This window comes from Heteronotia binoei, chromosome 2 (assembly GCF_032191835.1).
Source record: "Heteronotia binoei isolate CCM8104 ecotype False Entrance Well chromosome 2, APGP_CSIRO_Hbin_v1, whole genome shotgun sequence".
Classification (NCBI taxonomy): domain Eukaryota; kingdom Metazoa; phylum Chordata; class Lepidosauria; order Squamata; family Gekkonidae; genus Heteronotia; species Heteronotia binoei.
The window spans coordinates 190,737,676-190,764,362 of NC_083224.1; the positions used below are offsets into that span (position 1 = coordinate 190,737,676).

The 26,687-nt window shown below is 45.7% G+C and overlaps 1 protein-coding gene across 1 annotated transcript; it reads right to left on the reverse strand.

Moving 5' to 3' along the window:
- Positions 1 to 9,060: 9,060 nt before the first annotated feature.
- Positions 9,061 to 15,748, reverse strand: LOC132567809 (mast cell protease 2-like). Its single transcript, XM_060233491.1, has 5 exons — positions 15,661 to 15,748; positions 14,202 to 14,349; positions 12,575 to 12,728; positions 11,636 to 11,890; positions 9,061 to 9,213 (listed from the first exon to the last, which is right to left on the reverse strand). Exons 1-5 carry the CDS (start codon positions 15,746 to 15,748, stop codon positions 9,076 to 9,078), a joined length of 783 nt encoding a protein of 260 aa, XP_060089474.1. The 3' UTR covers positions 9,061 to 9,075.
- Positions 15,749 to 26,687: the final 10,939 nt, after the last annotated feature.

The window sequence follows — 26,687 nt, forward strand, 5'->3', positions numbered from 1 at the left end:
GGGGTTAGGGGGTTGGAATTAAGGATTAGGGGTTAGGGGTTGTGGTTGTGGTTAGGTTTAGGGTTAGGGTTGAGGGGTTAGGGTTAGGGTTGGGGTAGGGTTAGGGTTAGTATTTCTTGATATCTCCTCAGTGCTTGTATGAATCCGTTGAATCTCTTTCCAGAAAGAATACCATTGTGTGCGCATTAATATAGTATGGTTAATTTTCGAAAAATACTAAGCCAATGTTTGCTGTGGTTACATTGAATTACATAGTTTTAGTATTCCTTGATTTCTCCTCAGAGCTTGTAAGAATCCATTGAATCTCATTCCACTATGAACACCAACGTAACAGTAAGTGTTTGTTATAGTTATATGAGATTATATAGTTACTAAGTATAGTTATTTCCTCAGTGCTTTTATACATCTTCTTAATCTTACACAATTATTAGGATTGTATGCTGAATACAAGGCTAAGGTGAATGTTGGAAGAACACTAAGCAACAGTTTTTATACTACATTGTATTAGTAAGTTATACTAAGTATTGCTATCTCCTCAGTGGTTGTATGAATCCGTTAAATCTCTTTCCACAAAGAATACCATTCAATGCTCATTGGAATAATGAGGTTAATTTTAGAAAAATACTAAGCGAATGTTTGTTGTGGTTACACTGAATTGTATATTGTTAGTATACCTAGTGCTTATATGAATCCGTTGAATCTCTTTCCACTATGAACACCAATGTAACCTGAGTAGAATGCTATGGAGAATTATGGAAAAACAGTAAGTAAATGTTTGTTATAGTTATATAAGATTACATATTTACTAAGTATTGCTATCTCCTCAGTGCTTGTATCAATCCGTTCAATCCCTTTCCACAAAGATTACCATTGTAATCAGATTAGAACAAAATGGTTAATTTTCGGAAAACACTAAGCAAATGTTTGTTATGGTTACATTGATTTACATAGTGTTAGTATTCCTTGATATCTCCTCAGTGGTTGTATGAATCAGTTAAATCTTTTTCCACAAAGAATACCATTGTAAGAGCATTAGAATAATACGGTTAATTTTCAAAAAATACTAAGCGAATGTTTGTTGTGGTTACATTGAATTGCATAGTGTTAGTATACGAACTATACAACTAGAATTGGCGAACTATCGACCGGTGTCTAATTTACCATTTTTAGGTAAAATCATCGAGAGGGCAGTGGCGTTGCAGCTACAGAGATTTCTAGATGACGCTTCTGTCCTAGACCCGTGCCAGTCTGGCTTCCGACCGGGCCACGGGACGGAGATGGTCTTGGTCGCCTTGGCAGATGACCTCCAACGGCAACTGGATCGAGGCGGTGTAGCAGTGCTGATGTTATTAGATCTGTCGGCTGCATTTGATACGGTCGACCATCGGCTACTGATCCACCGCCTCGCCGACATTGGGGTTAAGGGGTCTGCTTTACAATGGCTCTCCTCTTTCCTCATGGGTCGGGGACAAAGGGTGGCGATCGGGGGTGAACGATCCCAGAGGCGCACACTAGATTGTGGGGTGCCTCAGGGAGCAGTCCTCTCCCCGATGTTATTTAACATCTATATGCGCCCCCTTGCCCAGATTGCCAGGAGGTTTGGGCTGGGCTGCCACCAATATGCAGATGACACCCAGCTCTATCTGCTAATGGACGGCCGGCCCGCCTCCCCCCCGGAAGACCTGGATCGGGCGTTACAGGCTATTGCAACGTGGCTTAGACTGAGTGGGCTGAAGCTGAATCCGGCAAAGACAGAGGTTCTCTGTGTGGGTCGCGGCGCTCCAGGGGGGGAAATATCCCTCCCGACCTTCGATGGTGTGCAGCTAAAGGCGGCGCAGCAGGTGAAGAGTCTGGGTGTCTTACTGGAGCCTTCATTATCAATGGAGGCCCAGATAACAGCCACTGCCAAGTCAGCTTTCTTCCATCTGAGGCGGGCAAAGCAGTTGGCCCCTTTCCTGGAGCGTCGGGACCTAGCAACGGTGATCCATGCGACGGTCACCTCACGATTGGACTACTGTAACGCCCTCTACATGGGGCTGCCTCTGTGCCGGACCCGGAAGTTACAGCTAGTGCAGAACGCGGCGGCCAGGCTGTTGCTTGGTCTCCCAAGATGGGAACATGTACGGCCGGGGCTACGCGAACTGCACTGGTTACCGATTGTATACCGGGTCCAGTACAAAGTGCTGGTTATCACCTTTAAAGCCCTATATGGCCGAGGACCAGCCTACCTGAAGGACCGTCTCTCCCCGTATGAACCCCAGAGAGCACTGAGGTCAGTAGGAAAGAACAGACTGACTACCCCTGGGCCAAGACAAATTAAACTACAGAACACTCGCTCTCGGGCCTTTTCGGCCGCAGCCCCACATCTCTGGAACCAACTCCCAGAGGAGGTGCGGGCCCTGCGGAACCTTGATCAGTTCCGCAGGGCCTGCAAGACCACCCTTTTTAAATTAGCTTATGAATAACTGGAAATCCGCCATCAGCATCAACTAGAAGAGTGTCAAGGATAGCGTTATAATATGTTTTAGTTAATTGTTTTAATTCAGGCTTTTAAGGTTAATTTAATGTTTAATTTAATGTTTTCAATGTAACTGTTTTATTGTTGGTGCACCATGGGGCACCGTATTGTTAGCCGCCCTGAGCCTGCTTCGGCAGGGGAGGGCGGGGTACAAATAAAATTTATTATTATTATTATTATTATTATTATTATTATTATTATTATTATTATTATTATTATTACCTAGTGCTTGTATGAATCCGTTAAATCTCTTTCCACTATGAACACCAATGTAAGCTGAGTAGAATGCTATGGAGAATTATGGAAAAACAGTAAGTAAATGTTTGTTATAGTAATATAAGATTACATATTTACTAAGTATTGCTATCTCCTCAGTGCTTGTATCAATCCGTTCAATCCCTTTCCACAAAGATTAACATTGTAAACAGATTAGAATAAAATGGTTAATTTTCAGAAAACACTAATCGAATGTTTATTATGGTTACAATGAAATTACATAGTGTTAGTATTCCTTGATATCTCCTCAGTGGTTGTATGAATCAGTTAAACCTCTTTCCACAAAGAATACCATTGTAAGCGATTAGAATAATACGGTTAATTTTCAAAAAATACTAAGTGAATGTTTGTTGTGGTTATGTTGAATTACATAGTTTTAGTATTCCTTGATTTCTCCTCAGTTCTTGTATGAATCCTTTGAATCTCTTTCCATTATGAACACAAATGTTAGCTGAGTAGAATGCTATGGAGAATTATGGAAAAACAGTAAGTAAATGTTTGTTATAGTTATATAAGATTACATAGTTACTAAGTATTGCTATCTTCTCAGTGCTTGTATGAATCCGTTCAATCCCTTTCCACAAAGATTCTCCATAGCATTCTACTAAGCTTACATTGGTGTTCATAGTGGAAAGAGATTCAACAGATTCATACAAGCACTAAGTATACTAACACTATGCAATTCAATGTAACCACAACAAACATTCGCTTAGTATTTTTCGAAAATTAACCTTATTATTCTAATGCATATACAATGGTATTCTTTGTGGAAAGAAATTGAACATATTTATACAACCGTTGAGAAGATAGCAATACTTAGTAACACTAACTAATCCAATATACTATTAAAACTTTTGCTTAGTGTTCTTCCAAAATTCACCTTAGCATTGTATTCAGCATACAATGTTATTCAATGTGTAAGGAGATTAAGAAGATGCATAAAAGCACCGAGGAGATAGCAATAACTATGTAATCTTATATAAGTAGAACAAGCATTTACTTACTGTTTTTCCATAATTCTCCATAGCATTCTACTAAGCTTACATTGGTATTCATAGTGGAAAGAGATTCAACGGATTCATACAAGCACTGAGGAGAAATCGAATACTAAAACTATGCAATTCAACGTAACCACAACAAACATTCGCTTAGTATTTTCCGAAAATTAACCTTTTTATTCTAATCCACTTACAATGGTATTCTTTGTGGAAAGAGATTGAACGTATTAATACAACCACTGAGGAGATAGAAATACTTAGTAACACTAACTAATCCAATATACTATTAAAACTTTTGCTTAGTGTTCTTCCAAAATTCACCTTAGTATTGTATTCAGCATACAATGCTATTCGTTTTGTGAGGAGATTTAGAAGGTTCATACAAGCACTGAGGAGCTAGCAATACTTAGTAACTATGTAACCTTATATAACTATAACAAACATTTACTAACTGTTTTTTCCATAATTCTCCATAGCATTCTAAGCTATGGAGAATTGTGGTACATTTAGAATAAAACTTAGTTGGTCTTAAAGGCGCACTTGTCTACTGTTTTGTTCTATTGCTTCAGACCAACATGACTGCCAACTGGGAGGAATCAGCAGAGAAGCTTAAAAACATTTAGAGTTGTTTGAGTGTTCACTTCTGGTGCTATTAAAATGGCGATCATCTCAGTGGAGCACCAAGGTGGCTGAGGGCTTGTGGACCTGTCCAGCATTTGGCACCATGCCTCTTGTCAAGCCTCCTGTGCTGCAGACCCTTGCCTGAGTCCCCAATCATGCCCATTGGGGGAACCCTCCTACCTCCTAATTCAGGGGTGATGGTCAGAGTAGTGCTCTGCGAACGCTTCCTGCTGTAAGGCATCAAAACCTGGAAGTCCCAAAGAGTTGCATTTGCAATACATCCTGTATTTTATTTTCAAAGAACAATTGACGGGGAGGGTTTCGTCACTGTGCCCAAATCTTTCTATTCCTTGCTTTTCTTTGTTGTTTTTCTACTAACCTTATGGAGAATCTTGTGAAACTCAGATCCCACTGTGAAGCACAAAAGCTCAGTATTGTGTGGCAGTTTGACTGGGGCCTAAGAAAAAGGTATTATATCAAATGGACGGGGTGTCGCCAATAAAATATGGTTTCCTTTTAATTTTTAAACCTGTTTATGTAGAAATTACTGTTCAGTGGGCAAAATAGCATCTCTGATGGCAGCAAAAGATATTAATGATGCATAAGGCAAAACACACACACTCCACATGGCAGGCTCCAGGTGGGACCAGGGGTTCCCACAAAATTACAGCGTATTTCTAGACTAGATCAGTTCCCCTGGAAAAAATGGATGCTTGGGGTTGATTATAAGGCAAAGTACCCCACTAAGGTCCTTCTCTTCTCTAGGATCCATCTCAAATCTCCAGGTGTTCTCCATCTTTACAACCCTTGTTCACCACCAGTAGCCAGTGGGGACCAGGCAACCCTACCTCCAAGTACAGTTGCCAATGTTAGGTTGGGAAATTACAAGAGATTTAAGTGTGAGCCTTGGGGATGGTGGTGTTTAAGATGGAAGGGATTTCAGTAGGGTATAAAACCAGTCATTTTCTCCAGGGGAACTGATTTTTGTGGTCAAATCTGAGGTAATTCCAGGAGGGTTACAATTCCAGGTTACAAATTAGTGGTTTCTTAGTGGTGATAGGAATCCATTGATTCTTCTTAGGCAATAAACAGCTTTCCAGGCTTAATAAAATGCATAGCAGAATTCCTGAATGAAACCAATGATTTGTCTTTTTGTTCACATTGGCTTTATATGTAACGAAGTTACAAATTAGCGATATTGCTTATAGGAATATTTTGATTCTCCTTAGGCAATAAGCTTTCTAGGAATCCTAGTAGAATTCCAGAATAAAACCAACGGATTCTCTATGCACAATTTGGCACGATACATTACCATGTTACAAAGAAGTGAATTCTTTCAAGTGCTTACAGGAGTCTATTGATTCTCCTTAGAAATAAACAGCTTTTGAGGCTGTTAACAACGCATTGCAGAATTCCTGAATAAAACCAATGGATTTTCTTTTATGCTAACATATTACTCCATATATAACCAGGTTACAATAAACAGCTTTTTAGGTTTAATACAATGCAAGGAAGAATTCCGGAATAAAACCGATTTGTTATGCTCACATACTCTCTATATGTAATATAGATTAGTGATTTCTTCTCAGTGTTTACAGGAATCTATTGATTTTCCTTAGTTAATAAACAGCGTTTTAGGCTTAATACAATGCATAGCAGAATTCTTGAATAAAACCAATAGGTCCATTTTGTTCACATTGGCTCTATACTCGTACTCGGGCTTTCTCTGTTATGGCTCCACACCTATGGAACCATCTCCCGGAGGAAGTGCGGGCCCTGCGGGACTTTGACCGATTCCGCAGGGCCTGCAAGACCATCCTCTTTGGTGAAGCCTTCACCGACTAAAAAAAAAAATGAGAGACTGCTTAAATGATTGTGTTATCTGCCGGAATAGCACCAAGATGTTAATTTTACTGTTTTACTGTTTATTAGAATTTTAATTAATTGTTACTTACTGTTAAATTATTGTATAACCTGTTATATTGACCAATGTTGTTAGCCGCCCTGAGCCTGCTTTGGCGGGGAGGGCGGGATATAAATAAAATGTATTATTATTATTATTTGTAACGAAGTTACAAATTGCTTATAGGAATCCATTTTCCTAGGCAATAAGCAGCTTTCTAGGCTTAATACAATTCATAGTATTCTGGAATAAAACTAACGGATTCTCTGTTATGCACACTTTGACTTTACATTATCATGTTACAATGCAGTGATTTCTACTCTTTTGATTCCCTATAGGCAATAAACAGCTTTCTAGGCTTAATGCAATGCATAGAAGAATTCCGGAATAAAACCAATGGATTGTCTTTGTTCACTTTGACACTACACGTTACCATGTTACATAGCAGTGACTACTTCTCAGTGCTTATAGGAATCCATTGGTGCTTCTTACGAAATTGATAAGTTTCTTGGCTTAACACAATGCACAGCAGAATTCCAGAACCCAATTCTTTTTAGGTAAAAAAACACAGCTGACAATACAAGGCATAGAATAAATATGAATAAAACCAATGCATTGTTCTACTCACTTTGACACTACACGTTACCGTGTTACAAAGCAGTGATGTCTGCTCAGTGCCTAGAGGAATCTATTTATTCTCAGACTATTGTATAGAAAACTGTTTATTGTTTTCTAGGCTTCATACAATGCATAGCAGAATTTCTAAATAAAACAAATGGATTGTCTGTTTTGTTCACATTAACTCTATATGTTATTGTGTTACAAATTAGTGATTTCTTCTCAGTGCTTACAGGAATCCATTGAATCTCCTTAATGATAAATTTTCCAGCCTTAATACAATGTATAGAAGAATTCCTGAATAAAGCCAATGGATTGTTTGTTATAGAGTCAAAGTCAGAATAACAGAATAACTAAGAAGAAATCACTGCTTAGTAATATGGTAGCATATAGTTACCATATTACTAAGCAGTGATTTCTTCTTAGTTCTTACAGGAATCCATTGATCCTGCTGAGACAATAACTTCCTAGGCTTAATACTATGCACAGCAGATTTCCTGAAAACAAAGAAGGGATTGTCTGTTATGCACACTTTTGACTATATGTTTTCAGGTTATGAAGTTATGATTTCTTCTTAGTTCTTAAAGGAATCTATTAAATCTTCTTTGAGAGTAAAAATCTTAGAATGACCCTATATTATAAAGTAGTATTTCTTCTCAGCGCTTACAGGAATCCATTGATTCCTATGAGAATAAGCATATGGAATCTCTATATTACCATATTACAAAGTAGTGATTTCTTCTCGGTGGTTTCAAGAAACCATTGATTCTCCTTAGACAATAAATAGCTCTCTAGGCTTTATACCATGCATAGAAGAAATCCTGAAGGGTTGTCTGTTATGCTCACTGACTCTCTGTACTACAATGTTACAATGTAATGAATTCTTCTAAGAGCAAGCAGGAATCCATTCATTCGTGAAGAATAAAGGTTAATTGGATATGCAGCAGAATTCCTGAGAAAATTAAGGGATTGTCAAGCACACTTTGACTTTGTATGTTACCATGTTACAAAGTAGTGATTTCTTCTTAGTGCATATAGGAATCCACTGTATCTTGAGAATAAGCATCTTTCTAAGCTTATTAGAATGACTCTATATGTTACCATATTACATAGTAGTGATTTCTTCTCAGTATTTACAGGAATCCATTGATTCTCCTTAGAAGTTCATTGATTAAATGAGCTTTTATCTGAGGAATCATTGGACCTTTCTTGTGCTGTTGTAGTGTATGAAAAGATTATATAATTCTAAAATGGTTTTTCTAAAAAGAATTTACTATTGTTAGCCAGTACATCACAGTGTTTGTTTCTCTGTATGTGTGTTCCTTCAGGATTTTCTACTATTGCTGATGGAGCTGTGTTGGGGAAAAGGGTGGGTGGTAGAGTGACATGAGACTCTAAATATGTCACTTATGCCACTCTGTGTTCCTTGGCGGGTGTGCTTTAAGTCTCTTCTGACATTTGGAAAACATCAGGCAGTACATCAGTAGTACAAGATGAAACCACAACAAAAACATGTTTGCAGAGATGGTTTATTTCTTGGATCCTACACCAAAAGGAATGGAAAGCCAGTTTTCTGCAGCCAGAGGGATGCATATTGGTATGTGCAAAAATGTTGGGGGAAAAGTAACGTCTGATTATCTAGTGCAACCTGGTAGCTGCACTGCTGATCAAAGCTTATGTTTAAAGAATATTTCTAGATAGGTTAATAATGTCCTGGTTAATATTTCTAGATAGATTCAACTGTTTCAGTCTGAAGCAACAGAGCAAAGTTAGAGTCCAGTGGAACCTTTAAGACCTACAAAGTTTAATTATTCCCGTATACCCAGAATTAAACTTTGTTGGTCTTAAAAAGGTGCCACTGGACTCAAACTTTGTTTTATAGTATTTGTTCGCCAGTGCGGGGCTACTTAGCCTCTATTTTGTACAAATGCATTTTTCTCCAGGACGGAGTATGAGGGTGTATGGATCCTGAGAGTTGGTAACAACAGCTAGTTAAAGAAGGTACTGCCTGGTTAGCATTCATATGTGAACAAGGTAGTTTGCCCCCCCCCCCCCAAAGAACACTCATTTGTCTATGAATTGGTTGGCATAACTTTCATCAGCAGGGGAGGCAGGACTCTGAATGACTTGCAGGCAGTTCATTAGGCAGGTGGGTCTTGCCTTTCCAGGACTCTTCCCATAACCTTTCTGATCCAAGGAAAGTAGGCAGAAACACGGGTGTAAAATGATGGTGGCACATGTGTAGCTCCATTGCAGACCAGAGCACTTCCAGAATCCCCCTGAGAAAATAATATCAGAAAATGCAGAAAAACCTCAGTTTGACATGAGAATTTTGCTGAACTCAAACTTTTGTCAAACTTTCTAATATTTCCCTCCCTCCAAAATGAAAAAAATTACCAAAACACATAAAGCGGACAGGTGGAAATCTTCATTGTGCAATAAATTCTGCAAGCATCTAGATTCATTTAGAGATTGCAGCTTGTGAAATGATGGGAATAAGGTTTTATTATGACAATTACAATTCAAGAAGCATTTTAAGGTAGATGCTGAGCTGATAGTGGTAAGCAAATGAGTTAAATGTTGTGCCAATGAGCTCTGGCACCTCTTTTTCTATGAAATGACCCCTGCCCAGCTGCAACAGAAATCCTCCTCTTTGGGAATGTGAGAACCATTAATTACATAATCTTTCTTTTGTGGCACAAAAGCAAGTATTTCCGGGGGGTGGATAAGAATGAAAGATCATAAAATGTAGAGGTTCTGGAGCTCCACTCCTGTGAGCTCCTGCCCAAAATGAGTCCTGCAGCTGTTCATGATTTCAAGCTCCGGTATGATCCATTTAGCTTCATAAGCAGACACTTTTGCTCATATCAGAACTGGGAGTGAATGATCCATTCTGTCACACCTCTTGTAAAAAAACTGTTTCCTTGTGCCAGATGCCTGTTGCATCTCAGTGGGATTCAGTAACTCTATCCGGGAGGACATCTCTTTGTCTAGTACACTCTTCTCCTGCCCTTCCTCCATGGAATTCTGAATAACATACCACGATTCTTCCTTCCCTGTCTGGAACCTTACAACAAACTAGTGAGGTAAGGCTGGGAAAGACCTCATCTGGAGCATTGTGTTCAGTTTTGGGCACCACATTTTAAGAAAGATATAGACAAGCTGGGACGGGTCCAGAGGGTGACGAAGATGGTGAAAGGTCTGGAGACAAAGTCCTATGAATAAAGTTTGAAGGAGCTGGGCATGTTTAGCCTGGAGAGGAGGCAGCTGAGAGGTGATATGATCACTATCAAGTACTTGAAGGGTTGTCATATAGCGGATGGTGTGGAATTGTTTCCTGTGGCCCCAGAAGGTAGGACAAGAACCAATGGGTTGGAATTACACCAAAAGAGTTTCTGACTCAACATTAGGAAAAACTTCCTGTTTCCTCACTGCTTCCTCGGGAGGTGGTGGGTTCTCCTCCTTGGAGGTTTTTCAACAGAGTCTAGATGGCCATCTGACAGCAATGAAGATCCTGTGAATTTAGGGGAAGTATTTGTGAGTTTCCTGCATTGTGCAGGGGGTTGGACTAGATGACCCTGAGGTTCATTCCAACTCTATGATTCTAAAGTGTGACTGGCCATACAGTTATGTTGATAACTGTGTGGGAATTTGAACGTCCAAATACTTTTGCACTCTTACTTTTCCACTATGATATCTTAAAGCTGGAACCCTGGTTTTGATTCTGCTGCAGCTGATTGCAAAAATAGGATTCCCCAGGGGTAAACATATGCTGACACAGGAGCAGCCTGATATTTAAGATTTCAATGTTCTCTGAATAATTTTCTAACTGCTCATGCAGTTCCACATCTAAACAACATCAGGAATATCAGCTATCCTGAAGGAAATTCTAGTTCCAGCCAAGGAGCTCTTTCTGCTACAGTTGTGAATGTTTATTTCTCTGAGATGCCAAACTGATATTTTGACTCTGCTGCTTCAGGCTGGCTAGGAGAGCAGAGGGGGCTGTCAAGGTGGAAGGCAAAATCCAATTATTTTATTTAAAAGCCCTTCAGAAAGATTCTAATGTGGACTTCTCCCTGAACTGCTATTCTTCTGCACGTAAGGAATTGTTCTCCCTTCAGCATTCCATACTGTGATTCCCCCTCTGAGATCTAAACTAGGGAAAGATATGAACTGGGCAACTTTCAGACAAATAGACTTCCAGTTTATGGTGTTTATGTGCCACAAAAGAAATATTATGTAATTAATATTTTTTTTGCATTTCGAAAGGATATAGCGAAAGGGGAGGATAAATTTGTACAACTTGTATAGCAAATACTGTTCTACCAACCTGATCTCTGTCCCATATTGTTTCCCTAACTGTTGGTAGCCATTTTAACATCATTTTAAATGCTGAGCCATTTTATCATTTTAAATGTTAAGAGGGCCTGGGTTGGATGTTCATCAGCACTTGATAAAGCATTGCAGAGGATGATGACCACATGCGAGATCATCCGCCCGTTTTGCTGATGGAAAGTCACAACTCCATAGTATAAATTCATGCCATGAAATCCTACAAACCTTGTATCTGCACCACTTTAATGCCAAGGATTGTTGCAGAGAAGCAAAGGTACCTATTAAAATATCTGGTGACATCTTCAAGCCTCCCTAGGAATTATTAAGCTTGCCACTGGGTGAACGAACCAAGGTGTCAGCACTCACATTGCTGACATTACAGAGCTTGGAACTGCTTCCTGCACACACCATCCCATTGGTGAGTTCTGGGAGAAGCTGCAGGCACTTCCTGCAGCCAGGGAGGATGACGTGGGTCATAAAAAGCTTTGTTGAGCCTTCCAACCGGTCATCAATGCATCCCCAGCCAGCCACGATACATTCTGTGTCTTTGGGGGGATCCTTTTCAGTCTGTGGTAAAGGAACTACTTGAACATACTTGTTAAGCTTGGCTTCACGATCCAGCTATCAGCAAGGAAACAGAAAATTACTTGCTCTCATTAAAATTATCTGCTCTCAGGTTAACTATCTCTATGTGATATGCTGATGGAGTGGGTTTTGTGAGCTATGGGGGGGAAGGGACCTGACATCAAAGAAGCTACAGGTGACCTCCAAAAAGCAACATGTGTTGTCATTAACAGAAATGGAAGACTAAACCATTCCTGAACAGTGGTACGAGAAACAGAAGTTGGTTGGAAAGCAGACATTTCAGAAAAGTGGCTCATTCCGGCAGACATTGTGCAGCCTTTTGTCAATGTATTTAAAGAACGCACAATTCCCCTTGCAAGTTCACAATTCCTTTGTAGCACCTCAGGCAGTGACTGGAGTCAAGAGCAGAAGAGAAAAGAAGATGGCTCTTTTCTGAAATTCATAAACTGCTTCATGAGATGATCAAGCCTGCAATGTGCTTACATTTCTGTCCTTGTATTTTCCAGTTTAAATGGGCACCTCAAATAAAATTCATTTATCTTGAACTCTTAATACTCTGCTTCCCTCACTGAAGTTTTTGTAAATATGAGGGTAGGATTTCTTCAACGGTCACTCCCTACAAGGGGCCAGGGCTGATCCTGTATAGGATCCCTAGAACTTCCCACCACCAAGGAAGTTCATGCTGTAGAATGCTGGGGCGGGGGGAGTGTCACTGGTAACCTTTCCTCTTTCCTTAAGAAGAAGGATGTCATTGTATGGCGTTCCATAATAAATCTTGTAGTCTGGATGTTCATGAGCGCTTTCAACCCTGATCACCTCCTGTGTGTCTTCTACAGCATTCAGATCATGAGCTCCCAGAATGACAAGGATGTCTCTTGGAAAAATAATAGGAAGACAAAAATCTGTTTTAGACCAAACTCATCAGCTGTGGCTCAGAAAATGCTCAGGGAGAATTTAGTGTGCCGACACCTGGGGCACATTGTGATACACACGGGAACCTTCATCCGACACCTCTCCCAAGGCCCCTGACTGCACACACAACATTGTATTGCCTCTGAAGGTGAATCTGTTGGAGATGGATTTACTTCAAATGCTGTGCCTACACCTCCTTTCCTCTCCCCGATTTCTATTGAGAATCAAGTATATATTCAGCATACCAATGAGAAAACCTGGATAGTGTTGGTCTCTCCTGATTCGGTCAGTTTCACAGTGGGCATGTCTTTTGAAATAGGAGCTTAATTCCAGCTGAATTTATGGTGGGGTTGCCATTAGTGCCCCCCCCCCCCATTGGTAGCCAAGAAGTTTAACACTAATGGTTGGGGGGAAATTGTTGCCAGGGAATACCTTAAAAATTTAGTGAGAAGATGCTGACCACTTGGCCAGAGATGCAGTGGGAAGGCTGCTGTGCAGCAGCTTGGTGGAGGAGGTGAAGATGTTAAAGTTTTGCAGCCTGAGCTCCCCCCCCCCCCAATTGTTATTTGGAAATGAGATGAGAAAAGCAGAAAACTAGTTGAGATCGACCACACTTTCTTCTTTTAAAACAGGCTGCTGCTGCCCCAGAGGAGGTTCCACAGCGCTATCCTTGCATTTGAAAACGTTTGTGGTCAGAGTCAATTTAAAATAAAACCCTTTTTTTCAGAAACAAACTTGTCCAAATGGGGAATCAAACCAACAACCTTGCAGTTAATAGCACTGTTTCAACCAGCTGTTGAAATGAAAAGTCTGGCCATTTCTGCAAACATATGAAGCTGCCTTATACTGAATCAGACTCTTGGTCCATCAAAGTCAGTATTGTCTTCTCAGACTGGCAGTGGCTCTCCAGGGTCTCAAGCTGAGGTTTTTCACACCTATTTGCCTGGACCCTTTTTTGGAGATGCCAGGGATTGAACCTGGGACCTTCTGCTTCCCAAGCAGATGCTCTACCACTGAGCCACCGTCCCTCCCCAAGTCAGACAAAACCAATTATTTCCCTAATCTATTTCAAAAGATATACCTAGTGCAAAAATTATCAAAAAATGGCCTTTGATGGGGGGTGGGAAGGAAAAATCTGAAAAAATGTTTATGCTTTAAAATTACATTCTGCTTGGAAGCAGACTAAGGTGTGTGTGTTTGGGGGGGGGGGGGATAATCACAGAAGGACTCTGAGAAGACCCAGGGGGGATGCAGACTGAAAGCGGATTCAAAGTTGAAGGGGAGGGGGAATCAATGCAGAAAGAGAACACAATTAAAATGCACGGAGGTATGCAGAAGCAGGAGCAAAACTGATGGTAATGCACAGTGAAAGCAAGGGAAATGAAGGCACAGAAAGGGCCATTGACTACTACCTGGACTCCATAAGATGACTCACCCATTGCAGTGAGCTGCAGTCATCACCCATTGAGGGGCCACCAGGAAACCACCACAGTTAAAATGTCCATGCACTTTCAGAGCTGCTGCATAGGGTCGTGAATGTGGTGAGGCTTCGTGCCCTCCAACAATCCAACTGTGTAAGGTGGCTGAAATACACAAAACTGGATGGTTTGCCCCTCTTGAAAGCACAGGTTAGCAGGAGCAAGTCCAGTTTAGCAGGAGCAAGTCATTAGGAACACAGACCATGTGCTGGATCAGACTAAAGCCAATCATATCAATTTAATAACTTTTTATCCCACCCTTCCTCCCAGAAGATCAGAATAAAGTTCATGGGTTTTGCTCCTCTTAGTTTAATCCTCCAAACTGTGAGGGAATTCTAGCTGAGAGTTACTCAAGATCTTCCAGTGAACTTCATAGCAGAGTGGGAATTTGAACCTGGTTTTTTCATATCAAAGCCAATAATCTAACCACTATACAAGCATGCAAATATGGACAAAAGCTTCTGGGAAACTCCCAATTTCTAGCACTTGGAGACAGTCTACTTCTAACAGTTTGGTGTTTCTTGAATTTGTCTTCTGAAATAGATTGCATGAATGCACTTTTTAAACCCGTCGAACTGTTGTGCGCTTCATGTGCTTTAGAATTCCATAAATAAAATTATGCATTATGAGCACCAAAATGGAAAAATATGCGGTGGCCTTTCCCCCTTTTCAAAATAACTTGGTTCACACCCACCCAACAAATGTAACACCAGGCTTACTGGACCAAATTGGCAGCCAAATGCTTCTTAAGAAGTCCAGAAGCAGGGCAGGACAGCACCAACCTTTCCCTCCCTGAGGTAAAATGCCTCTGAACTTTGTCTTAGTTTCACCCTACTTTTATGAATTTGCCTTTTAAAAAGCCATTGATGCTTTTTATCTAGAAAATAACAGGGTCAAAATGGGAGAAAACTCTTTCTCTCTCTCTCTCTTTCTCTCTTTCTCGCTCTCTTTCTCTTTATCAATTTCTCGCTTTCTTTCTTTCTCCCTTCCATTCCCTTTCCCCAAACTTCTGACATTCATGTCTTGTGGGTCTCAAAAATCTGATTCTTTCTTTCTTTCTTTCTTTCTTTCTTTCTTTCTTTCTTTCTTTCTTTCTTTCTTTCTTTCTTTCTTTCTTTCTTTCTCTCTCTCTCTCTCTCTCTCTCTCTCTCTGTCTCACAGGGTGTCTGTTGCGGGGGAGGAAGGGAAAGGAGATTGTAGGGTGCTCTGAGCCTCTGTCCTTGAAAAGGCAGCTGCTGTGAGAGCCCTCTCAAACCCACCCACCTCACAGGGTGTCTGTTGTGGGGGAGGAAGGGAAAGGAGATTGTGAGCAGCTCTGAGACTCTTCGGAGTGGAGGGCGGGATATAAATCCAATATCTTCTTCTTCTTCTATGCAGAACAGTCCCAAGGGTTGAAGTGCCCCCAAATACACACACCTGGTCTGTGTGGGCAGAGCCGGCTCAAGGCTGCAGTTCCAGACGCTTCCGGCTGGGCGACGCACATGCTCTGAGGTGCAAGTGCCATGCCACCGTGCTTGCCCATTTCCCTTGCCAGGGGGGTGAAAGTGGGTGGGAGGGCCCAAAGCAGCACCCCCAGGCTGTGCCCTAGGGAGCCACCTAAGACTGCCTGATACAGGGGTTCCCAACCCCTAGACTGTGAACCAGAAAGGCTCTCTGGCAATGGAGAAACAGCTTCAAGAAGAAGAAGGGGGTGGGGCGCGAAATGGCTTCAGGAGTGACCCACTCCAGGGAGCCCTGGCAAGGGGCTCTTCTCTCCCCCCCCCCTGCCCACGCTCCCACGCCCACTCCCAGGGCCACCTGCAGGGGAGGGGGGGTCCGGTGTGGAGCAGGAAGAGGCACTGGATCCCCAACTCCCACCGGCCGCAGCCCCACGTGCCAGCCAGCCTCCTCTGCAGCTGCTACCCCACCGGGCGAGGGCGAAGGGAGGCTGCGGGGCTAGCTGTTCAGGCAGCCGGCCTGGGGGCGTCCCGCGAGGGAGGGCGGGCGAGAAAAGGGAGCGAGAGACGGCTGGCGGGCGAGGGACGCGACTCCAAGGCAAGGGGCTGAGTCGGGGCAGCTGCACAGAGCCTGACCGCTCTGGGGGCTGCGCCGTTTCTAGGCTGCACCTTTCCTTACTGCGCCATGAGATCATTGCAGAGAACTCCTAGAGATCATTGCGGGGGGGGGGGGGACCGCCCCCTTTCTCTAAGAGGCGCCCCCCCTCCTTCTGACCCTGCACCCCCGCAGTCCGATGCAGAACAGTCCCAAGGGTTGAAGTGCCCCAAAATACACACACCTGGGCTGTGTGGGCAGAGCCGGCTCAAGGCTCCACTTCAAGAAGCAAGGGTGGCTGGGCGACGAGCATGCTCTGAGGTGCAAGTGCCGTGTCACCGTGCTTGCCCATTTCCCTTGCCAAGGGGGTGAAAGTGAGTGGGAGGGCCCAAAACAGCACCTGCCCAGGCTGTGCCCTAGGCAGCCACCTAGGACTGCCTGATGCAGGGGTCCCCAACCCCTGGACTGTGGACCGGTGCCGATCCATGGCCTGTTAACAACCAGGCTGTGAGGTGTATAATTATTTCATTAGATATCACAATGTAGTAGTAATAATAAGACAACATGGGATTTATATCCTGCCCTTCACTCCAAATCTCAGAGTGGCTCACAATCTCCATTCTCTTCCTCCCCCACAACAAACACCCTGTGAGGTGCGTGGGGCTGAGAGAGCTCTCCCAGAAGCTGCCCTTTCAAGGACAGAGTCTCAGAGCGGCCTACAATCTCCTTTATCTTCCTCCCCTACAACAGACACCCTGTGAGGTGGGTGGGGCTGAGAGAGCTCTCCCAGAAGCTGCCCTTTCAAGGACATAGCCTCAGAGCGGCCTACAATCTCCTTTCCCTTCCTCCCCCACAACAGACACCCTGTGATGCGGGTGGGGCTGAGAGAGCTCTCCCAGAAGCTGCCCTTTCAAGGACAGAGTCTCAGAGCGGCCTATAATCTCCTTTCCCTTCCTCCCCCACAACAGACACCCTGTGAGGCGTGTGGGGCTGAGAGAGCTCTCCCAGAAGCTGCCCTTTCAAGGACAGAGTCTCAGAGCAGCCTAAAATCTTCTTTCCCTTCCTCCCCCACAAAAGACACCCTGCGAGGTGGGTGGGGCTGAGAGAGCTCTCCCAGAAGCTGCCCTTTCAAGGACAGAGTCTCAGAGCAGCCTACAATCTCCTTTCGCTTCCTCCCCCACAACAGACACCCTGTGAGGTGGGTGAAGCTGAAAGACTTCTCCCAGAAGCTGCCCTTTCAAGGACAACTCCTATGAGAGCTATGGCTGACCCAAGGCCATTCCAGCAGCTGCATGTGGAGGAGTGGGAAATCAAACCCAGTTCCCCCAGATAAGAGTCCGCACACTTAACCACCACGCCAACATAAAGTGCACAATTGTATCTTCCTCAAACCATCGCCCCCCACCCCCAGTCCGTGGAAAAATTGTCTTCCACAAAACTGGTCTCTGGTGCCAAAAAGGTTGGGGACCACTGGCCTAATGAACATATGAAGCTGCCTTCTACTGAATCCGACCCCCCTCAGTCCATCAAAGTCAGTCTTGTCTCCTCAGACTGGCAGCGGCTCTCCAGGGTCTCAAGCTGAGGTTTTTCACACCTCTTTGCCTGGACCCTTTTTTGGAGATGCTGGGGATTGAACCTGGGACCTTCTGCTTACCAAGCAGATGCTCTACCACTGAGCCACCGTCCCTCCCTAATGGATGGGCCAGCCCTGTGTGTGGGCAGGGGAATCCCGCTGCATGATACTACCCTGACACAGGTTCCCTGATTTGGGTAACATTATTCACTGGATCAGATTATCCAGCAGACTGGCACCATTTGGAGGCCAGACCCCACTCCTTCAGCTGCCCGCCCTGGTATCTTTAGACAGGCCCGTGCCCCATCTCTGCTCCTCTGGCTGGCCAGCTTGATGCCTCCAGCCATGCAGGGCTCCTAGCAGCTGCTTGCACTGACTGCTGATGTGGGGGGCGGGGGGCTGTTGCCATGGGTTTTCGCAGGAGGGCTGGGGATGGTTGCTGGGGATTCCTCTGGATAGGCAGTGGGATAGACAGCAATCAGCTTGAATACTTGGCGCATTGTTTTTGGGGGGGGGGTATTTGTTCATAGCTTTATAATCTGACCTTCTGTCTGAGCGAGGCAGTTTGTGTCAGTGAAGCCCCTTGCAAAACACCAGCTCTGCAGGAAGCCCTTGGAACTCCTTACCAGTTTGGTACATTCATTGCAACAACTCTGCTGAAACTGAGCTGTGCAGATCTCCACAGAAGTCTTGCCGCGTCCGAAGCTGTGTTTTCAGGAACGCGGAGCACATGTGCCAGGGTGCTTCTCATTCGAACCCTGGACCCCAGCAGCCATGAACCCCCTTGAACGAGGAAAGATCTATAAGGGTACAACGAGGGGGAAAGGCGCCAACAGCTAGCATAGCTAAGAGAAGGAGCTGTGCCTGTGGCCCCTTCTTGGAAATAAATCTCATCTCATCAGTTCTGGCCACACCCTGCTTCAGTTTATCTCCTGATTTCCACACGCATTTTTGTGCCTTTCATTTCACAACACGCCCCCCCCCCCAATGTTTCTCCCCACCTCACAGTTCTTTTGAGACCACTCCGGTTTTGAGTTGCCTTTTCCCTTGTGTGTAATGTTTCTCTGAATTCCCAGGCTTTTTTTCCTTCCCTAATGGGAGATACACATTTTCCTTTATTGCTGCTCTGTGAGGGAAGAGGCTAAAGAATTCTTTAAGCACGAACAAGGGAAGCCGGGTATTCAGAGAACCTGCTTAACCTGACATTACAACAGTATATAGATATATTGATACTTTAGTGCCCTTTAAAAAACAGCATCATGAAACTGGTATGTCAGTACAGGAAAAAGGAAAGATTCTCTGTGCAAGCATCAGTCATTTCCGACTCTGCGGTGACGCTGCTTTTTATGGGGTGGTTTGCCATTGCCTTCCCCAGTCATCTACACTTTCCCCCCAGCAAGCTGGGTACTCATTTTACCAGCCTCGGGAGGATGGAAGGCTGAGTCAACCTCAAGCTGGCTACCTGAAAACCCAGCTTCCACCGGGGATCGAACTCAGGTCGTGAGCAGAGCTCAGGACTGCAGTACTGCGCTCTGCGCCACGGGGCTCTTATGTCAATGTAAGCATGTACCAAAAGGGTGTGTGTTGTAATGCCACGAAAGACGACAGCACCCTCCTTGGAAAACTGATCATCTGAGGCATGTGGGGCAGAAAATAAACTGACAGCCACAGCTGTGAAAATACAGAGGGAGGCAGACATGTGGACAGACCCTGGGTATGCAGGTCAACTAACCAGCCAATCTGGAGCCAGTCACGTGGGCAGAAAAACCCTCCCTCGACCTTTTCTGCAGGAGCAGTCCCTCCACCCTTGGACTTCTGCTTTCCCCAGCTCAAATAATCAATCCCCCACCAGCTGCTGTGCACAGCAGTGCCGCAGGCACATGCCACCCACAGACCCCACTAAGCGGCATGTTTCCCTGGGTCTGAGGCGTTCAGAGCTGCCCCAAATGCCTCCAAGCTGAGGAAGGAAGCTCTGCACATATGCCAGGGTCTTCACTCGAACCCTGGACCCCAGCAGTCATGTACTTCTTGAACTAGGAAAGGTCTATAATGGTACAGCAAAGGGGAAAGGCACCAACAGCTGGCATTGCTATGAGAAGAAGATATTGGATTTATATCCTGCCCTATACTCTGAATCTCAGAGCGGCCTACAATCTTGGAGAGCCAGTTTGGTATAGTGGTTAAGTGTGCGGACTCTTATCTGGAAGAACCGGGTTTGATTCCCCACTCCTCCACTTGCACCTGCTACCATGGCCTTGCGTCAGCCATAGCTCTGACAGAGGTTGTCCTTGAAAGGGCAGCTGCCGTGAGAGCCCTCTCCAGCCCCACCCACCTCACAGGGTGTCTGTTGTGGGGGAGGAAGGGAAAGGAGATTGTGAGCCGCTCTGAGACTCTTCGGAGTGGAGGGCGGGATATAAATCCAATATCATCATCTTCTTCCTTTCCCTTCCTCCCCCACAACAGACACCCTGTGAGGCGGATGGGGCTGAGAGAGCTCTCCCAGAAGCTACCCTTTCAAGGACAGAGTCTCAGAGCGGCCTACAATCTCCTTTCCCTTCTTCCCCCACAACAGACACCCTGTGAGGCAGGTGGGGCTGAGAGAGCTCTCCCAGAAGCTGCCCTTTCAAGGACAGAGTCTCAGAGCGGCCTACAATCTCCTTTCCCTTCCTCCTCCACAACAGCTGCCTTGAGCCTGCCTAGGCGGGGAGGGCGGGATACAAATAAAATTTTACTTACTTACTTACACTCTGTGAGGCGGGTGGGGCTGAGAGAGTTCTCCCAGAAGCTGCCCTTTCAAGGACAGTCTCAGAGCGGCCTACAATCTCCTTTCCCTTCCTCCCCCACAACAGACACCCTGTGAGGTGGGGGGGGGGCTGAGAGAGCTCTCCCAGAAGCTGCCCTTTCAAGGACAGAGTCTCAGAGCGGCCTACAATCTCCTTTCCCTTCCTCCCCCACAACAGACACCCTGTGAGGTGGGGGGGGGGGGCTGAGAGAGCTCTCCCAGAAGCTGCCCTTTCAAGGACAGAGTCTCAGAGCAGCCTGCAATCTCCTTTCCCTTCCTCCCCCACAACAGACACCCTGTGAGGCGGGTGGGGCTGAGAGAGCTCATGGACTCAACTCAGCTCCAAGGCAAAACCCAATAGTAGCATCATGCCCAACTCTCGTGACGTTGGCATGGTCACCCAACGGGTCCAACAGGACAAGGAAGGATCTAAGGTTGTGAAGCTGCAGTTTCCCTTGTCAACAGTCTGCAGCAGAGGGATTTACTTCTGAGTGATCAGGCGTAGGATCTGGACACCATCTGCACATCCCCTGACATGGGTGGCTCAGGCTAGCCCGCTCTTGGCAGATCTCAGAAGAACCTCGGTGAGGCCGGCCCGGGCAGCTCTCGGATGGGAGACCACCAAGGGAGTCCAGAGGCAGGCGACGGCAAGCCCCCCTCAACCTCTCTTGCCTTGGAAACCCCAAGAAGAGTTGCCCTAAGTCCGCTGCAGCTTGATGACACTTCCCACCACCACTCACATGCATCACAAGCGCCCTTCGCAAGTCAGCACTCAAGGGAAGCTCTACGAACTCAAAAGAATTGGGGCTGGGGTTGTGTATGTATGTGCACGAGCACATACGCAAAACACACACTCCCATTCTGTGGAGGGTGAAACAAAAGAGCACAGAAGCCTCCCAATGTGTCACTGCAGACAGGCTTTTTATTTCAGGGAAATTGCAACCTGCCTTTTGTGCCTGGCTGGGGCGAGGGGGGCAGGGGGACTGGAGAAAGGCACTTTGCATGGCCACTCGACTGCTCTTGAGCCAGGCGGGATCCTGGGACACGGGGTGCAGCAGGCGGCTGAGAGGGGGAGGGAGAGCCCTCCTTCAGGGCGGCCAAGTCTCTCTCCCTCCAGCCCCGGGCAGTGCCACAGAGTTCCCACAAGGTCCTGCTGGCCTGGCCCTCCTGCTGCGGGGGACCCAGCTCTCCAGGATCTTCACCCACGGCTCACTGGGGCTCAGCAGAGAAAACAGAAAGGGCCACCACCTTCGGGGAATGCACAAGTACAAGAGCAGGGCGGAATTTCAGACTGCAAACTGAAAATACCACCCAAACCCACAATATGAAGAGAAAAAAACATGCGATGAGCATATAACTGCAAACAATATCAATGTATCCGTAACACAGAAAGATATACAGTATAGATGCGAGAATCTATGATATCTAAAAAAGGAGTTAGCACACATGACAAACTGCTGACGGTGACATCTGTGTGGGCGCACTTAGCTGGTGCTACACCAACTCCACTGGCTGCTGAGTGAGTACTGGTTATCAAAGATTTCAGGTTTTCACGGCTGGTAACATCATTAGGGTTTGTAGAATCTTTCGGGATCAAGTGCTGTGTTCTACTGGAGAAAGTTTTCCTTCCAGACGTTTCGTTCTCAGCTGCGGAGAACATCCTCAGTGGCATTGCAGCCGGAGCAGGCGCTCAGACCTTCTTGGCTGCTGTGCATTGAGTGGAGAGCTGCTATTTCTCACATTATCATACCTGCCTGAACAGAGAAGCTATTGAGATTTACAAACACCAGCACAATTTTAACAGAAAGGAAGAAGGCATTTTCATCCACCAATCTTGGTACCCAGCTCTGCAAAACACCCTACAGACTATAAATTGCAGAAAGTCTCAGAACAACCAGCAAATTCCACAGAACAATCAGCACAGTCAACAACCATCTTCCTTATCTTCAAACCCCTTCCAACCCTCCCAGCAATTAACATGGAACAATGGTCACATTCAACAGCCAGTTTCCTTATCACTACCCTTCCAGGAAGCCCCACCAAACAATGGGCACATCCACAAACCAATTGCCCTTTCATCACACCCCCTGCAGCCTAGAAATAGCAGCTCTCCAGCAGCCCTGGCCCCACTCAATGCACAGCAGCCAAGAAGGTCTGAGCGCCTGCTCTGGCTGCAACGCCACTGAGGATGTTCTCCGCAGCTGAGAACGAAACATCTGGAAGGAAAACTTTCTCCAGTAGAACACGGCACTTGATCCCGAAAGATTCTACAAACCCTAATGAGTACTGGTTCACGGTTGTGCTATTAACCTTCAAAGCCCTCTGTGCTCTGCAGCCAACATATCTGCAGGACCACCTCTCCCCCTATGTGCCCCAAAGAGCTTTGTGCTTGACTGGGCAACATCTACTGGTAATCCCCAGCCTGAAAGATGCCCGCTTAGCCTCGACCAGGACCTGGGCCTTTTCTGCTCTGGCCCCAGCCTGGTGGAACATGCTCCCACTTGAGACCAGGGCCCTGTGGGGGTTAATTCACTTCTGCAGGCCCTGTATACTGGAGCTGTTCCCCCAGGCCTTGGGTTGAGGCAGCAGACGCCTGAAGGCCTTGGCCTCCTCTGCCCACATGTGCCTTCCTTAAAGGCCGCTATGGCATCTGTTGAATGTCACTGTGTGCCCCCAACCTGTGGGAAGCATCTGTGGATGCCAGTGACCAAGTTTTGCTGTTTATTGGTTTTAAGAAATTTCAATTCTCCATGAACGATATTCATTGCTACACTGTATTTTGATTGTTGTGACCCACCCTGGGTCCATTTGCGGGGAGGGCGGGATATGAATCCCATCAATCGATCAAACTACAAACCGTCAGCCAAATTCCATTTCGCTTCACTCTTCATCAGCCCATTTTTTGTGTTATTCTGTTCATTCAGTTTTGAAACAGCCACCAATTCAAAGCAACGAGGCCGGAAAGCACAGAGGAGCCCCCAAAATCCGGTCTAGCCCCGAGGTGCTGCTCTTCTGCTGCCCCCACCCTCTGAAACACCAGGCCAGAAAAAGGTCTCTTGGCCCTGCTGTTTGAAAGGCAAAATAATATAACAATAAACAGGTCAAGACTGGAAAGGTCAGACAGAAATCTATGCAAAATCCGTAGACTGACAAATATTTCTACACTTAAACTGTTTATTTTTCTGGGTACTTAAACATTTGTCATCGATCCAGGGACTACTGTTATATCAGTGGCCCTTAGCCACAAGATAAAGAGATGGAATACCTTGTCTGGGGCAGTGATGCTCTGTCTTCTTGGTGCATGGGGGGGCTTCTGGAGTTCTGGCCTTGCTGGTGTGACACTAGATGGGACATCAGCCTGATCCAACATGACTTCTTATGGTTTTTATGTTTTTTTATGTTTACAACTAATTGTGGGGAGAAATACAACGGGTGCTAAAAATTTGCTGATCGTCCTGGCCTTGGCCCCCCCGCTGGGGAGGGAGGGGAAAGATAGAGGGAGGGGCAAAGTATGTTACAGTGTTCCCTCTAAGCTGAGTTAGTGTGAGCTGGCTCACAGATTTTTAGCCTCCGGCTCACACATTTTTGTCTTAGCCCAGGAAGGATGGCCCCAGGTAAGGCATAGAGATCACTCAGAATTACAACTTATGCAGAATTACAATTTACGTAGTAGTTCACAACTTTAATGCCAGCAGCACACAACTCTAATGCCAGTAGCTCACAAAGTAGAATTTTTGCTCACAAGACTCTGCAGCCTAGAAGGAACATTGGTTGAGAAGGCAGTTGTTGAGAAGGGAAGTGGGGAAATGTGGGGTGGGTTATCAGAGAAGGAGGGGGTCAATTGAGAAAGAGGGGCTAGGGGGCAAACAAGGTGAGGGTATATTGTTTTCCATCTCCTCCCCTTTCTCAGTAGCTTCTGCCTAGGAAAAGTACAGTCTTTATCCACAGTGGGGACCAAAGCAGCTTACATCATTTTCCTCTCTCCCTTTTGATCTTCACAACAGCCTTGTGAGGCAGGTAGGCTGAAAGTCTGTGACTGGTCCAAAATTATCCAGTCAGCTTCCACAGACCCTGTTCTGAAGTGCCAACTGCCATGTCACACTGGCTGTCATGGGGGTGACCAGCAGGATATAATGACTCTACCATTTTCTCCAGGGGAACTGATATCTGCCCATTTGGAGATCAGTTGTAATTCTGAGTAATCTCTATGCCTTACCTGGAGATTGGCAACAATGGCTCCCCAGGAGGAAATGGTCGGTTTGGAAGGTGAAGCTTATGGCATTGTACCTGCCGGAGTTCCCACTCCTCCTCACACCCCGCCTTCTCCAGGCTCCACCCCTCAAATCTCCAGGAATTTCCCAATCTAGAGCTGGCAACTCTCTCCTCAGTCAACCATCCACCTACTTTTATCTGCCCCTCTGGCTTCAGCTGTCCATCTCCTCCCCCCTTCCTGCAGTCTCCACCTAGAAAAAAGACGGTCTTTTTCCGCATTAGGGACCAAAGCATCTCACATCATTTTCCTCTTCCTTTTTTGACCTGCACAACAACCCTGTGAAGTAAGCTAAGCTGAAAGTGGGTGGTCCAAAATCACCCAGTCAGCTTCCACAGTAGGAGTCTGGGCCTGGCAGACCATGCTCTGAAGCACTGACTGTCATGTCACAGTGGCTATCATTAGGGGGACTGCTGCTGAACAGGAGCAAGCAGCAAGGCCTAGTTAAGTCATGCCAGTCAGGTGGCACCAAGTCACCAGAGGGTGCTGCCAAGTCTAGAGTAGGAAATCTCCAGGTGGGGGCTGAAGATCTCCTGGTGTCACAGCTGAATTCCAGACAACGGATCCATTCATCTCCCCATGGAGAAAATAACTGCCTTAGAGGGTGGATTCTATGGCATTATATTCAACTGAAACCTCTCCCTCCCTAAATCCTACCCTCCTCAAACTCCACAACAAAATCTCCAGGAATTTCCCACCAACCCGAAGCTGGCAACTGTAGTCAGAACTGGGCCCAATGAGTTCTCCCTCAAAGGCCAAAAGAGGCCTGAAAAGGGCCTCCTCCCCCCCCCCCCGCCTGGCACTGACAGAACCAAGTTTGGTTGGGTAGCAACAGCACTGAGGGGAAAGCAAAGGTAGCTTCCCCAGTGACCCAGTCTTAAACACAGAACTTTATATTCTCTCTTTCTCTCTGTACCTAGAATAAAACATTGTTGTTCTGCTGCCAAGGGATGCCATTGTTTTGTCTATATCTCATTGGCTGCTTGGTTCCCCAGAGGAGTAGGGGGAAGAGCCCTCAGCCAATTGAGGGAAAGTTTGATATGGCAATTTCCCTCCTCCTCCCTCTGTTAGCCAATCAAGGGAAGGCTTGCTCTCTCTCCTCTGTGAAGCCGTGCCTCAATCCTCAGCCAATGGAATGCAACAGACCCTGAGTGGTGGTTGACAAGCCAATGGTTGATGCAGTGCACGCAGCCAATGGGAGACCTGGATTTGGCCACCCCACAGGGCTTTTATTATAGAGAAGATGATACGCTTGTCCCGTTTGTTTTTCATCTTGTGAGTTCAGGAGGTGTTTTCAGTTTGCCGTTTACAAGACAGCCCCATTTGTGACATGCCCTCTTGCACTCGCACACTTATCACTGGGGCTCAAGCCAGGTGAGCAGGGGGCAGGTATCTGGCTTCACTTCATGGAGGAAGTGAGGGAGCTTTCTGCACCTGCACAGACTCTAATTCACGTGTTCTAGACGTGGCTTTCCATGGAAGGTTGGATGCTGAAGCCCAGGCTTATTTTACTGTCCCCCGAAGCTGGTAAGGGGGCACTTGCCATGGATCTGGTGCAGAGAGGCTGCCTGGGGCTTTAGACTGTGATGGAACTGCAGCAGGAGTGTTCAGGTCTTCCAGTGATCCAGGCTGGGAAGGCAAAGGGAAGAAGGGTCACTGGGGAGTCTGAGGGTGGGAGGCTCTGGCCAATGCTGAGCCCTCCAGCCCCCTCCCAGGCGATGATGTCCTTGGAAGGCCCTGGTGAGGAGCCGCCCAACAGCACAGGCGATCCGATCCAGAGGTGGGTT